This window comes from Gymnoscopelus microlampas (genome assembly GCF_963454915.1).
Source record: "Gymnoscopelus microlampas genome assembly, chromosome: 17".
Lineage (NCBI taxonomy): Eukaryota > Metazoa > Chordata > Actinopteri > Myctophiformes > Myctophidae > Gymnoscopelus > Gymnoscopelus microlampas.
This window is the reverse complement of record NC_139954.1, coordinates 14,500,939-14,515,319: the sequence shown is the minus strand read 5'-3', so window position 1 is coordinate 14,515,319 and position 14,381 is coordinate 14,500,939. Positions and strand designations below refer to the sequence as shown.

The 14,381-nt window shown below is 42.7% G+C and overlaps 1 protein-coding gene across 5 annotated transcripts; it reads right to left on the bottom strand.

Annotated features, from left to right (window-relative positions):
• Positions 1-282: 282 nt before the first annotated feature.
• pknox1.1 (pbx/knotted 1 homeobox 1.1) lies at positions 283-14,269 on the bottom strand. Of its 5 annotated transcripts, none has more exons than XM_084084323.1 (11): positions 14,192-14,269; positions 11,324-11,430; positions 9,847-9,977; positions 8,803-8,974; positions 6,870-7,067; positions 6,276-6,426; positions 4,826-4,923; positions 4,490-4,618; positions 3,910-3,986; positions 3,285-3,451; positions 283-2,735 (listed from the first exon to the last, which is right to left on the bottom strand). In XM_084084323.1, exons 2-11 carry the CDS (start codon positions 11,369-11,371, stop codon positions 2,554-2,556), a joined length of 1,353 nt encoding a protein of 450 aa, XP_083940449.1. In that variant the 5' UTR covers positions 11,372-11,430; positions 14,192-14,269; the 3' UTR covers positions 283-2,553. The 5 variants fall into 5 exon arrangements, with proteins under 5 accessions (XP_083940449.1, XP_083940451.1, XP_083940452.1 ...); XM_084084325.1 differs by lacking the exon at positions 14,192-14,269 and adding an exon at positions 13,847-14,108; XM_084084326.1 differs by lacking the exon at positions 14,192-14,269 and adding an exon at positions 13,291-13,840.
• Between the last annotated feature and the right edge of the window lie 112 nt (positions 14,270-14,381).

The following is a 14,381-nucleotide window of genomic DNA, read 5'->3' as shown; positions in this document are numbered from 1 at the left end:
TCTACATTTTGTTGTATTGTAAATGTGTAATAACTGTCTAATAATTCCTGGCAGTGGAAACAGGATACAGAATATATATGTTGCATGTGAAAACAGACGTTCATTGGGTGGGTTAGTGAACCAGCTAGTACAAGTCAGCAGAGGACAAGTTTCAGCATTTTGATGAGGAAAACCCCTACCAGGAAATTAACTAGCACAACAAGCTTACGGCTATGAACCTCGAGTCAGTCAAATTCATATGCAGAGCAGACAAAGCACAATGATGAGACCGAGGACAATGGCGACAGGTTAGGCATTGTTTATTCCAAAATAGAAAGCTCTAAGGCAAAACAGACAAAAGAAAAACAAAAGTGAACAACAGCTCAAAAAAAGCGAGACAGGAGATGCCGAGAGAAACAGAGAGCACAGCTGAGGCCCAAACCCACAGTCACAGCAGCTTCAGTCCACTGTGGGCAAGGGGTCAGGTTTTGAATTCATGTCCTTAAAAAAAACCATTCAAGTTTGAAGTTTACAAAGACGAGAGAGGGATTCAATGAGAATATATAGCCATCGACAGACAACCGATGTACAGTACATCATTATTACAGGTCTCCCAACAAGAGGCACCCCAAACTTGTGCGGTAATATCAACAAAGTGATAAAGTAGACACTGAGAATCCTAAGCAGACAAACGGTGGCCACAGCGCTCATCCCATCCCAAAGGGGGAGTCGATATATCATATGCAGCGTGCACGCTCAACGCTCCAACTGCTCTCTGTCTGTTTTCAACATCATAGTACTGTATGTACGTGTACATAAATAAAAGATTAATGCGTGCAAAATAAGTCTCTCTGTCGTTCCTTGCTCTATGATTGAGTTTTATCTGATAAACGTGGATACTGCCTATCGAGTACCAGGGTTTCTCCTAGGACGCACCCTCCCCCTCTCGTGTGATTGTGTTATAAGCATAGTGTTCTGGGTTGTGCATTTTGAAAAAGAGTGACGTCTCGGACGCTGCCATCATGAAATGATTTCAGAAATATGACACGTCGAATACACAATGTGGTATAACTCTTGTGTTTAGAAAAGGAAAGCAACTCGAGAGTTACGATGCGAGAAGACTTGGGTTTATCTCGGCACGCTGCTGAATTTCTTTACTAAGCCTTGATGAACCAAGACAAATGTCCTGCAGTTTAGTGTCTTTACTAAGGGTTAGGCTTGTCTTTATGTGCTTCATGGCTAGATTTCTTTACAAAAGAACATCGGTAAGGCCTTCTTTTTTTCTTTTAGTATCGCAAGTTAATAACCAATTTACACAGCAAATTTGTCATTGGCATTCAATTTCTTCATTCCCCCCCAACTCCCCATTTTTTTTCTAAAAAACTTCAAGAAACCCTGGAAAACAGGGTCGCTAGCTTTAATAACGAATCTGTACATAAATATTCCTTACAAAACAAGAGAGGACAAACAAACAAAAAAAACACTCATTACTTTTCACGTTTTTGTTTATAAAAATAAGCATCTCTCTTTTTTTTTCCTCTTCCTCTCCTCTGGAGCTCTGTCAGCTCTGTGAGGGAGCCATGGAGTCTTGTAGTAATAAGAGTGCACACGTCTACTCAAAACACAAGCATGCAAAAAAGTGAGGAGAGAGAAACCCTTATAGATTACAACTTGAAAAAGTGTTGGCATCCAAAACAGAGTTTAAACGGGAGAGGGAGAGAGGAAGGGGTGGGGGCATGAGAGACTAGAAGAGAAAATCATTCAACATTTAGTAACGGAGCATATTACAAACTTGCTTCGGGTGTTTTTTTAAACACGTCTTTTTTATATATCTTTTTTTCTTTCTTTTTTGTTTTTTTTGCTTCCGTTATCTGCTTATGTCTTTCGGAGCTTTTACAATATGATACAAAAAAAAGTGCACTCGCCTATTTTGACTATGTAATAAAAAAAAAAAGTTTCTGAAATGAAACTCCTGATAATACATACACACACGCACACGCACGCACGCACACACACACACACACAAAACATACGCAACCTCTCAGCGAATAGGAGGACGGGAAATGCTCCCGTATGTCCTGTGACTCTTGTGCTCTGTGTAACCCTACTGTCCGTCCGTCTGTCTGTAACAGGGTTCAGTGTGACTGTGCCAGTGTGAGATTGTAAGCATGGAGGCCCATTTATGCATGTTTTTAGAGTGTGTGTGTGTGTGTGTGTGTCTTGGAATAGACATGTGGTTTGACACGTGTGTACGCTAAGTGTGTATGCAATTTGTGTGTGTATAAATGTATAGACCTATACACAACCTTGTCTGTGTGGTGTTTTCATACATACACCTCTTCCTAGACGCTTGAGTGTCGTCTGTGTGTGTGTGTGTGTGTGTGTGTGTGTGTGTGTGTGTGTGTGTGTGTCTCTCTCATGTGTCGTTTCAGTCTGTCTGTATGCACGTTCGGTGACATGTATAGATCTATACATCACCTCTTTATGTGCATGTGCTCTGTTCATACACGTGAACTTTCAGTCCATGTCTGTCTGTCTGTGTGTGTGTGTGTGCGCGCACGTGCGCTTTGTCCTCTACTGCAAAGAGTCGCTGTTGTCCAGGCCCAGCCCGGCCATGTCTGCGTCGTCGTCGTCATCCATGCTGTCCCCCGACTCGTCCTCGCTGTGTCCGCCGATCATCACCTGCTGCACCGCCAGTGTAGCGCCGTCCGACGACAGGCTCTGCAGGCCTTCCACGCTCATGGTCACCATGGTGCCTGGAGAGCAGAAGACGGAATGAGAGACGGAGAAGATGGGATGGGAGGAAAAGGAGAAGATCGGTCATGCTGCCTTCACACTAGCGGTGATGAAGCTACAAAACAGCCACAAGCGCGGCAGTTGAAATGTTGCTCAGGCCACACTGCATACATAAAAAGGGTAGGGCTAAATAGCACAGGGAACTTATTAACGGCAATAATTCGTTTTTCTTCCATTTACAGAATGGAGCAGGAGTTGTGGGGGGAGAGAAGGGGAGTGGAAACGGTGATATAAACATATCAGTTGCCGTCGCTAGTGTGAAAGCTCTGTCACACATGACATAAAGACAGAAATCTGTCCGCAGAATTACCCTTTGGTTGAATAGGAAGCCTCTTAGGGGGCAGGCCCTTGGGCAGAAACTAAGTAAATTAGCCTAAAGGGGCATATGACCAATCCTTTTTTTTTATCAAATGGGTTCTCAGATTGCACAAGACATAGCTACATGCTGACAATGAAAGGCAGCTAAATCCTGAGTGTTAATTTAACTGTATGGTGGGTAAGTGACGTACCGTCTGGCATGGTAACTTGTTGCTGGGTGACCCCTCCAGAGGCGATGGAGTCGGGCCAGAATCGCTGAAGCGGCCGGTTCTGTGGCGTCTTCTTCTTGGTTTTTGGCTGTTCCGAGGAGCTGGCGTCCAGCATGGGCTGCAGGATCCGCCTCCTGGCGTTTATGAACCTGGAGACCCGAGGGTGCATCTTTTATGTGTGACCGAGGGTGCATCTTTTATGTGTGCTTACTGGAACCATTTGTCCATGGGAGAGAAAATAACCAAGATTGTCCACAGGACTCAATGCAACCACCAGGGGCTCTATAGGTCTTTTCCAAATAATGCGAAAATAGCATAGCAAGCATTTGGTGTCCAAACTATTCATATAGTTGACACCCAAGTCATTCAGTCCATTTGGTTACATTTGTACACTCCCAGAGTTAAATTAACACTGAGAATCTTACAGTGTAGATTGGGGTCCCAGAGATAAAACATTTGATCAAATGGGGTCTGTGGCCTTAATGCATCAAACTGGGGGTCCTTAATGTAAAAAGGTTGAGAATCACTACATTAACTGACCAGCAGGTGGAGCCATATACATGTTTCTAATGATTCTATTGTATTAGGTGGAACTTCATTAACTCACCAGTTGTTAACCTGTAGGAGGGTCAGGTTCGTCTGGACGGCGATCTGTTTCTTCTCATCCTCTGTTGGATATGGATGCTGTGGCAAACAAACAAATACAAGTTTTACATTGGCCAAAAGTGGATTCAAGCTCAGCATATTCATATGGAAGATTCTTTGCATTGCTTCATGCCCCCATTTAAGACCATAAAGCTGTTTATACTCAAAATATGGGTGTAAACAGCTTAGTGAATCGGGCCCAATTGTACTATAAAGGACTTTCAAGCTATACTATAATAAGAGGGAGTGCTGTTTATACTGTATGTTTAATTGTATCTTGAAGTTTATTCAGCTACGCAAATGAATACAGTTCCTTCAGGATGTCATCGACTGTTGCTAAGTAACATATAAATGTTCAGCCCTGACTGAAAAATACCAGGCTAACATATATTAGCTGGCTTGTAAGTGTGTTGGCATGGTCTTTAATTATACAATGTTGATTCCTAGAGCTGTTGTACTATCACTATATTAAACAGAGAGTGAGACAGAGAGAGAGCACACACGGTTAAATACGGTGTAGAATGGAGGATACTTGCACTCACCCCGATGTGCTGGAAGAGCCACGAGCGCATGACGTTGGTGGCCTGCTTGGGGAGGACGCCGCGCTTGTTCTTAGACGAGCTGTCGTCGTGATTGAAGAGGTTCAGATCCTGGTGGAACTGCAGTTGTAGCTGAGACACACAAACATACAAGCTCCATCATTCATTTGTTTGCCAAACTAATTTAAAACTAACTCATCTTAAATATGATCGTCAACATTAATTGACACTTCAAATTATTTTTAAATTTCAACCCATCACATCAAGATACGGTATACTAAACTGTCCAGAGACACAACCATGTGGAAGAGAAAAGAGTATTAGTATGTAGTAATGTACCTGATTGTTCTGGACGCGTATAGTCCCAGGAGAAATGGCCTGTGTCACCACCTGGCCTTGTGGAGTGACTACTGTAACAGGCTGGTATACTGTTCCCCCTGGAATGGACACACATACAATGTTAGTCAACTAGAGAGCAGACTACAGGAAACAGAAACAGTCCATGAGCCCTTTTTGTAATTGTATATTTTCTATGGACCATGAGTCTGCAATAAAGACATTCATTCATTTATTCATTCATTCATTCATAACTGAGCTGCATAGCTCAGTGTCAGATGACCTCTGTGGCGTTGACCTTCAACCACCAAATTGCACCATTTCAGATCATGGGTTACAGATCTAATGTATGAACTAATACATTTCATGGCCTTGTGTTGTGATTTGATGTTAATAAAGTGTATTGATTGAGTCATTGCAGATCATACATATATATTTTAACAATAGCTCCACAGTTCAACTAGCAAGGCTCACATTCAAGTGTTACATAGAAAGACTACATAAATACACTATATAAAAAAAGGTAGACAAGGGTGTGATATCGGAACAGTGCACCTAAATATATATATTTATACTCTGTTGATCGCCGGTTTCCCACATTTAAAATAGCCAATCTCAAAGCTAACAATGCGTCGCAACGGCTATTTTCGTCATATGACAATGTATAAATGAGGCTTTAGGAAGCAATGTGCTCAATAGCAGGAAGATGGAGACATTTATCATTGTGTACAAAAAAAAATGACTTAACGGTCACATCTTGATGACGTGAACTCTGAACACACCTCAGTTGTGAGGCTTATAAATCATACAAAAAAATCTCATCTTTTGTTTTACTTTGGCTTTCTGTAAAGCTAATGCTAATTCAGCTTTGTATAAAGAACATAATTGTAGATGGATAAACAGAGAGGTATTGCAGCATCAAAACACACACCACCCGGAGGGTTGGGGAAAGGGAGAAAATGAAAAAATGTCTGACTGCCAACTTGTTAAAATGTCTGTTCTACTTGATTCTAATAATCAATAATATTAATATCAATAATTATCAATAATTAAAAAAAACACACACCACCCATCTCAGTAACAGTTTATTTCCACAGGCAGTCAGGTTGCTGAACAGCTGACACACCCAGAATGCATCGCACATTGTTGTTGTATAATATGTAATGTTATCCTGTACTGTATATTGTGTATACAATACATATCTATGCATTATGTACACAGTATATGTAGGTCTGTAGTGTTTGTTGGTTTTGGGATGGTATGTCCTTTGTGTCGTGTCGTGTCATGTTTGTTAAGACAGAGAGAAGTATTTCATTGCAAAATAAACATTACAATAAAGTTGAACTTGAAGGTATATAAAATATGGTATGTAACACAGAAATAGTGTGAGTGTGAGTGTGAGTGTGTGTGTGTGTGTGTGTGTGTGTGTGTGTGTGTGTGTGTGTGTGTGTACCTGAGGGGGAGGTTGTATGCCAATCTGACATACCTGCTACCATTTGGGTGGGGTTGACCGTTGTAACGGTAACATTGCCCTGTTGCAGGGCAGATGCTGGCACCATGATCTGACCCTGCGGACTGATGGTTCCTGTGAAGGAGCTGGTGGTCTGCATTCACATTCACACACACACACACACACACACACACACACACACACACACACACACACACACACACACACACACACACACACACACACACACACACACACACACACACACACACACACACACACACACACACACACACACACACACACACACACACACACACACACACAGGCTTGTATTACTAGACCGCCCATTGATTTCCATGACTACAATGATTCCTCTCTGCTTCTTGGCTGCTTGACCAACTGTTTTGTCACTCTGAGTTACAGTGTCTGCTAAATGTGATCGTATCCCATTACCATTTAGCATTAGTTGTTGTCAAGTTCAAGTGAGGGAGTTCCACGGTGTACCCTACTACCCCGTTCAATGTACAGAAGCAACTCATGTCCAGTTAACTAAGTATAAAGGGTTTAAGTAATTAAACACTCCTATACACACACCTGCGTTTTGGTGGGTGAGAAAGTCTGTCCACCTCCTACAGGAGAATAGGGGCTGCCTGGGTCTCCGCTCAGCAGCGTCTCGCTGTTCATCTTGGTCTTGAGACAGGCGATGTAGCGGCTACAGAAGTCCTTGCACAGGTCACTCACCTTCTCCAGCTCCAACAGGTGGATACGCAGCACCTGGATGGCCTTCACCATCTGGGGGTACAAAAGGTCAATGTCGAGAGGCTTAATTAAGGTCCACAAAGTGCATGCAAGTGTGAGCTTGTTAGGGGTGTCAAGATACACCGGCTTTTACAGTAACTATGATGATTGAAAAAATGAAATTAATATCGTTTTCAAATCAATGTATCTATTAATTCTATCATTGGTGGCAATTTTCAGTTTTTCTTTTGTATTGAACAATGGCTTCTATTTCAACTTATACTGAATACTGAATAGTAGGCTACTGTAGTGCACTGTACGAGTAGTGATACATAGACCTTCTTGATTCTAGTTTCCATTAGCTTGGAGTCCCCACCAATGATGTCATTGGTGGGCAGGTTTTTGAACTGTCCAAAGCCCACCTCTGAGACACAGAGCGAGTAGATGAAAATGGTACCACTACTATCTTATAACTGGAGGATTATAAAGAGGATTAGTGAGGACCAATTATATGAAGATATGGTTGAAAACTGGTTAAATGTTCTTTTGAGCATTCAACACAACCCAAATGTGTGCCCTTGTTTCATCCAAAAGAGTTCATTCGCCTCGCCAGTATGGAAATATTTTTTACTTCCCCAAAAAAGCTGGGATCATAGTTGAAACCCCAGTATGTACTGTAGGTAATGTGATCCCACTGCTGCTGCTAAAGTGGGTCACAATTCCATAATCACCTTCCCGCTAGCTGTGACAGAGTATGGTGTATTATTTTACATTAAGAGTATTCATCAGAGTATTAGATTTAATTGAGAATCACTGTTAGAAGTGCATTCGATAGAGTGCTTGTTTACATTTAATGCAGGACACTAACATGAGTTACAATCCTGTTAAAGCTTAAATGTAACCAACATGTTACAGTAAATGCCAAGCCCAGATAGTTAGCCAACACCTGTAATAACTAACGCTAATATGAATGGTTTAACTGTGTGTGTGCGTGTGCGTGTGCGTGTGCGTGTGCGTGTGCGTGTGCGTGTGTGTGCGTGCGTGCGTGCGTGCGTGCGTGCGTGTGTGTGCGTGCACACCATAGGTGCACACACGCATGTGTGCGTGCGTGCGTGCGTGCGTAACGCTAAGTGTAGTGGGGGTACACATCTAATCTGTCCTTAGTAATAGCAATTAATAGTTGTTTTAAATAATAGCATTAATAATAGCAATAGTAAAAAAAACATAATAGCAATATTTGTCTATTTGTCCTATTTTTCGGTATCAATGATACATGGTAAAATACATAGTGTTAATTTAACTGTAAAAATCTTCAGATTCACAAAGGTCAGTCGCTATTCGGTGAGTTTGTGTGTGTGTGCGTGCGTGTGAGTGAGAGAGTGTGTTTAGGTCAAAACAGCTGCTTTGTGAAATGCCTCATAAGTCGTGACTATGTCTGGATTTGTGAAATACAGTTTAGTCTGAAATACAGACTAAACTATTTTAGAGGCATCATCTTCCTTGCGGCCGTCAGCCCCGAGGGGGGCTGATATAACAACTTTTCATCAGAAATCAATGAAGTTTCAGGATGAAACCACTTCGGACATACCAGGGCGGGAATCTAACACCAGCTGAATGAATGCTGATCATTTGTGCCCGTGGATGAATACCACTTTCACGTTTAGCTGACCATCAGTCAAAGGGCCTACTCCCACTTTCAATTTGTTGTCCCTATTTTGGGTACGTCATTATAGGCGAAACCCGTTGTGAGCCTGTAGATCGGCTATTTTTGCCATTCATGATGTCTCACCAGGTTGTCGAGGTCAGGGTCCTCGCTGAAGAATGCTTTGCCCTCTTTCTCTTGACTGCGGACAAAGTTCTCGATGTCGACATCGAAGCTGGCCGACGTGATGCAGTCGGAGCTCTGCGTCGACTGTTCACATTTCTCAAACAGCAGGGCCAACAGGGGGAACAGGGGATGCCTGGAAATGTCACACACACACGTTTGTGTTAATACTGTTTTTTGAGAGATTCCCATTGACAACATTCATTCCACAATGATAACAATTACGGTCCTTTTTTTTAAGGTATTTGGTACAATATTGTGATATTTGATTTTGTCTATATCGCCCAGCCCCTAATAACAATACTGGACAGACAACTCGTGTTTCGCATCTATACCTCCATGTAAAGACTGCTCTCATGCCCAACAACCGCCTGATTATCATATGGAAGGAGAGACCACACAGACAAGAATCATCCTTAATGTCAGGAGTAAAAAGCATGTGAGGCTCTATGGTGAAAGAGATTCTCAGTTCTTAGCTGATCTATTTGAAACGACTGGCCTTAAGGCAGGAGAGAGTCTGGACCACCGAGGGCTACAGAGGAGATGGAGGTCATTAGTTGGATGCCGATGTCACACTCCAAAAATAGCAGATCTACAAGCTCATAGCGTGTCGCATTGTGGCGCATTGTTGGCTACGTATTTGTGGAGTATAAATTAAGCATTGGGGGAAGCTGAAGAAAATGTCTGCATCATGATACAGTACATCTTTCTTAAGGTGGCATCAGGATTGATGAATTAAAAAATAATTAAAAAAAGAAAAATGTTTTGGTCAAAATCAAACAGAATAATATATAGCGAATACAGGGTTATGTTATGTACTTATGTACTGTTTCCGTGTCGATTCCCTGATATAAGAAAAATAATTATCAAATAAAACCTTGCTTCTTGATTATTCAGTTATAAGTCTGCTATTGGTTCTAAATATCGGTTTCGAAATATTTTCGGTTATTTTGCCCATCCTGACTCTCTCCCGCTCTCTCACAGGTGTTGGTAAAGTGAGGGTCATACCGGTATATAGAGGCCTTGTCTGCGTCCATGGGTGTCTGCGGCTCTGCAGGGACCGGGCTGGGGGGCTCCACCAATGTCCCCTCAATAAACTTCTGCTCTGAATCGCTGTCTGTCTGTGCTACACCTTGCATCTGCAGGGCACAACATGAGAGAGAGTGAAACAAAAAATGATGAGACCTAAAGAAAAGGACTAGAAATAGAGAGACACTCGAATACAGTGGAGGGAGGGAGAGAGAAAAAGAGAGACGGATCTGAACTGAAGCCATCATGTGAAGTTCCTGAGTCGCTGGAGGGCAAAGATTAAAATACTGAGCTTTCTCTGAAGACAAAACCTCTAGAGAATTCAGGACCAGAAACCGTTTGAGCCATATGCGGCAGGCCAAAGAAGCGCCAACTTTTCTCAGGTCAAGGACAGTGCAGGAAGACCAGGAACCAGTATCATATTGTCGCTGATGGGTGGAAACCTTGTATGTCTAAAACCGTTACTTTTCAAGAAATTCCAGTGGATCCAAAGTATTTATTATTTAGTCAAGTTAGTTGGGCATGTCATCATAGATGAAAATGTTTTGTCATTATTATTATAATTTGAATAACTAAAATGGCAGCTCTACAAGCTGTAAGCGAAAAGAGCAGCTATTTTCACAACTTTTGCATGACACTGTGTCATAAAACAAAGTATAAAATATACATACATTTATAAAACATCAAAAAGATGACATATGGAGATACAAGGTTTCTGCCCAACAGTGAGGGTATCATGTCCCCCCCCCCGTCCTCCTGACTGTATCATATTCAGCCACTGGCGACAGGCACCGTCACACCAGGGTTCTTTGTGATGTTGGGCTTGTTCATTGATTAGGAGCCAAGAAAGATGCGTCTTCTTTTATCCCCTTTCACACGTTTTTCACACCCTGTCTGCCTACCAGCAACCCAGGCTCCATCCAGGAACCGAAATCCCCCCCTCAACCCATGTGACTCAAGCAGACGACAATGAATTTGATTGAGCGCAAATGCGGCTAAAGATAATTGTTTGCCAGAACTGGAAAATGTCTCATCATCCATCCAGATCTTCCCCAGGTATCTCAATCTCTCTTGAGACACCCAAACCAACATTTGGTCTCTGAAACAAAGATGCCTCGTAAGCTACTTTAGCAAAGTGTGTGCCGACACAGAAATAGGGCTCTGCGTTATTTTGGTGAATCCCCACAGAATAATTAATTTGTGGCCATTCAGCACAATATGCAACAAAGCGCATCCCCAAATAGATTCTCCAAACTGATAACGATAGTATTGTCTGTTTGTCGAAATGCATTGTCTCTTTCCTCCTTGACGTTTGATTCACACGGTCCCCCCACACTGTAAAGGCATGGGATTCGAGGTCAGTTAAATGCACACATAGGCTGCCCTTTTCGCAAAGCTGAGCAGGTCATGCAGGCCTCAAATCAGAGCCTCGGGTTAAATTCTCAGCCAGACCCACCTGCTGCTCTCCGTCTGGGTACTTGTCTATGGACTGGGCTGCCATCATGTTCACTGCAGTGGCTGCGAACACTGGGGCATTATAGAAAGGTGGGACAGTTGGCCAACCTACACACACACACACACACACACACACACACACACACACACACACACACACACACACACACACACACACACACACCCCCACAGTTAAACCATTCATATTAGAAATATAAAGCTGCAACCATAACAGGTGTTAATACAGATATTGCCTGTTCATTCAATCATGCCAAACAGCAGATGCCACCAAACACTTAAAATGGGCGTATGTACATCGCTTTATTGTTTGTTTTACGGGATAATGTTGTAGTGGATGAAATGTTATACTAAGAGTGCTTTATGTAAAAGTAGTGCCCAATATGTTGATACCACATGTGCATTTCTGAGGTTCTAGCATCTTAATTCCAAAAGTTCAAGTGGTGCTGTTGTTGTGTTTGGGGGGAGAGTAAAACAAACATTGATTTGCCATTTTGGGAAAGGATAACAAGATGTCTTGTCAATGTAGCTGCAGCCTAATAATGCTCACCAAAAAGGACTGTTGGTTTAAAAATGTATGCATATTATATACACATGTAACCTTATTGTTTATAGACATGAGCCCAACTGGACCAATGTGAATGCTTAGAAACTTGAAATGAAAAAATAAATATATATATATAATCAAATCAGTGAATCATTTGGTTGCATTCAAAATGTTTTGTGGCAGGTTCGCCACGAAATAAAATAAAAAGTTGCACATAATAAAAGTCAAGCGCTTTGATTAGAAGTGAGAAACACACCCACCACCACGATGGAACTTGAGCTTCACGTATACATCATCGTACAAGGGTGTCACTCTTCAAAAAAAAACAATAACAGATCTACAAGCTAACAACGCGTCACTGCGATGCGTTGTTCGCTTGTAGATCTGTTCTTTTTGTTTTTGCCACCGTCGTACGAAGGAGTATAAAACCAAGCTTTTAGCAGTAGTGGTCAGTGTTGCCAGATTGTGCGAGAGAAATAAGCAACTAGGTCTATGAAAACAAGTCCAAAAGAAGCGACTATTATAGAACACGAGCACTCTAACCTTATATACATTGGCTATTTGAAATTTTGAAGAAAATGAGAAAATGTGTATAAAATATTTTCAGATGGGGGGGGGGGGGGTCTGCAGACAAATACATATGAATACCAAAACGCTCGCCCCAAAACAGTCACCCGGGGCAAAACCGGCAGTATTCACCTGGTCTTCCTAAACGTAACTTCAGTAAATTATGCCTAAACCTAACCTTATTCCTAATCTAAACCGCATATGATGAAACTATGCCTAACACCTAACCTTATTACTACACGTAACCTTTGATTGGTGTACTTTATTTAGTAAGACATGAGAACAGTACATGACAGTACATAACAGTACATGGAAGTACAAATTCGCAATACAAGGTCTACTAAACTGGATAGCTCAGTTAAGCACGTAGCTTGTTTAAGATGAGATCCCCACGCACACAAATCATGATGAAAGTAATCTCAGTAAAACGGTGCCAAAACCTAACTATTCCTAAACTTAGCCTCAGTAAAACTATGCCTAAACCAAGCCTCATTTCTAAACTTAACCTCAGTGAAACTATGGCTAACCCTAAACTTATTTCTAACCTTATCCTCAGTAAAACAAATACAAGAACCGCTGGTCCGCGAGAAAAAAATGGGGGCGAGCGTGTTTTGGGGCGAGTCTTCCGGTTAATTTAGGGGGTCCTGGCTTGACATGAAAATGTTTGAGAGCCACTGATTTAAACATTAGGGAACAAGCCCAAAATAAGCAACTACACTTTAGAAACAAGCCTAAAAAAACACAACCACCAATATTTACAAGCAACTTTACAGAAAAACAAGCCCAAAGTCGCTTATAACCAGCGGACATGGCAACACTAGTGGTGGTGGGCTAACCTCTTTAGCTTCCTTTCTGGCGGCATGAGAGAGAAAAAAAGAGAATGTTTATTATGAGCGGATTGCGGCGTGATCGCTGGCCGGCTGAGGAGCGACATAGATCGGCTCGGCTCGGCCCGTGGTGGGTGGGGGGCCCGGGGGCCAGGGGGGGCTAGGCTTAGGGTCTGAATATAACTATTCCAAAATAGCCACACCATCGGTCCGGGGGCTAGCTAACGTTAGCAAAACTGCTAAACTGTCCCCCCTTGCATCCTTGCATGCTGGTACGGTGAGCGCATAGCAGCCAAAACGCAAAGCGCCATATTTAGCAAGGAAATCATTGCCAAAATAAATAAATAAATAAAAAACAAGCCGCGCCGCTGCGGAAGGATCATAGTGTGCGATCTATATTATAACATAACGGTGATCCGGGGCGCTTAGTTTTTGTCTTCCCCCCCTCAACCAAAAGAAAACATGTGTGATTACATTTTAATAATGTAACGTGTATAAACTGTTAATAAGCTAGCGCTAAATAAAGGCTAGCCCCCCGTTGAATCGTAATCAAAATCCTGCCCACATCAGTCAATCAATCTCAAGGAGGGACAGCTGCCCTCCCTCCCCCTGTAGGAGTAGTGCAGCCGGGGCCTTGCTGCTATAGCTGTCGCCCTCCTCCGCCTCAACACAATCCTCCTCTGCCCACATAAACGCCGACATATTTCTTTTCCTCCCCAGCAGACAGATTAGTATTCTTCAACCAGCAGGGCCCTATAGCTGCTGCACACACTGCTTTCTTTCCCCCACAGCGCACACACACACTCTGGGCTATACGTCCGCACGTCTCGCCCTGGGCATTTTTTTGTGTGCGGCCCAGATTGTTTGATTGATAGGGAACGGAAAAAGAGGATTTTGAGTGACAGCTTACCTGAGTGCCAATCTTCGTCACACTGACAAGCGGCTGCAGCAATCGGGACCCGCAGTTGTCGCGTTGCGTCATCGCGTAAGGACACGCAGGGCGTTTGGCTCATGAATATTTATGAGGTGGGAGGAGACATGACGTCCGGATAGCGCCTTGTTCTCGCCCCCTTGAGTCTATCTATGCACCCTGCTGTGTG

Bases quoted from the DNA above. Each gene is read 5' to 3' on its own strand.
- pknox1.1 (XM_084084324.1), bottom strand. From the start codon at position 11,527: ATGAATGGTTTAACTGTGGGGGTGTGTGTGTGTGTGTGTGTGTGTGTG. The intron at 4,619-4,825 runs GTACATTACTAC...TGTGTGTCTCAG, and splicing joins TACGCGTCCAGAACAATCAG to CTACAACTGCAGTTCCACCA. The intron at 2,736-3,284 runs GTACGTCACTTA...TCTGCTCTCCAG, and splicing joins ACAAGTTACCATGCCAGACG to GCACCATGGTGACCATGAGC.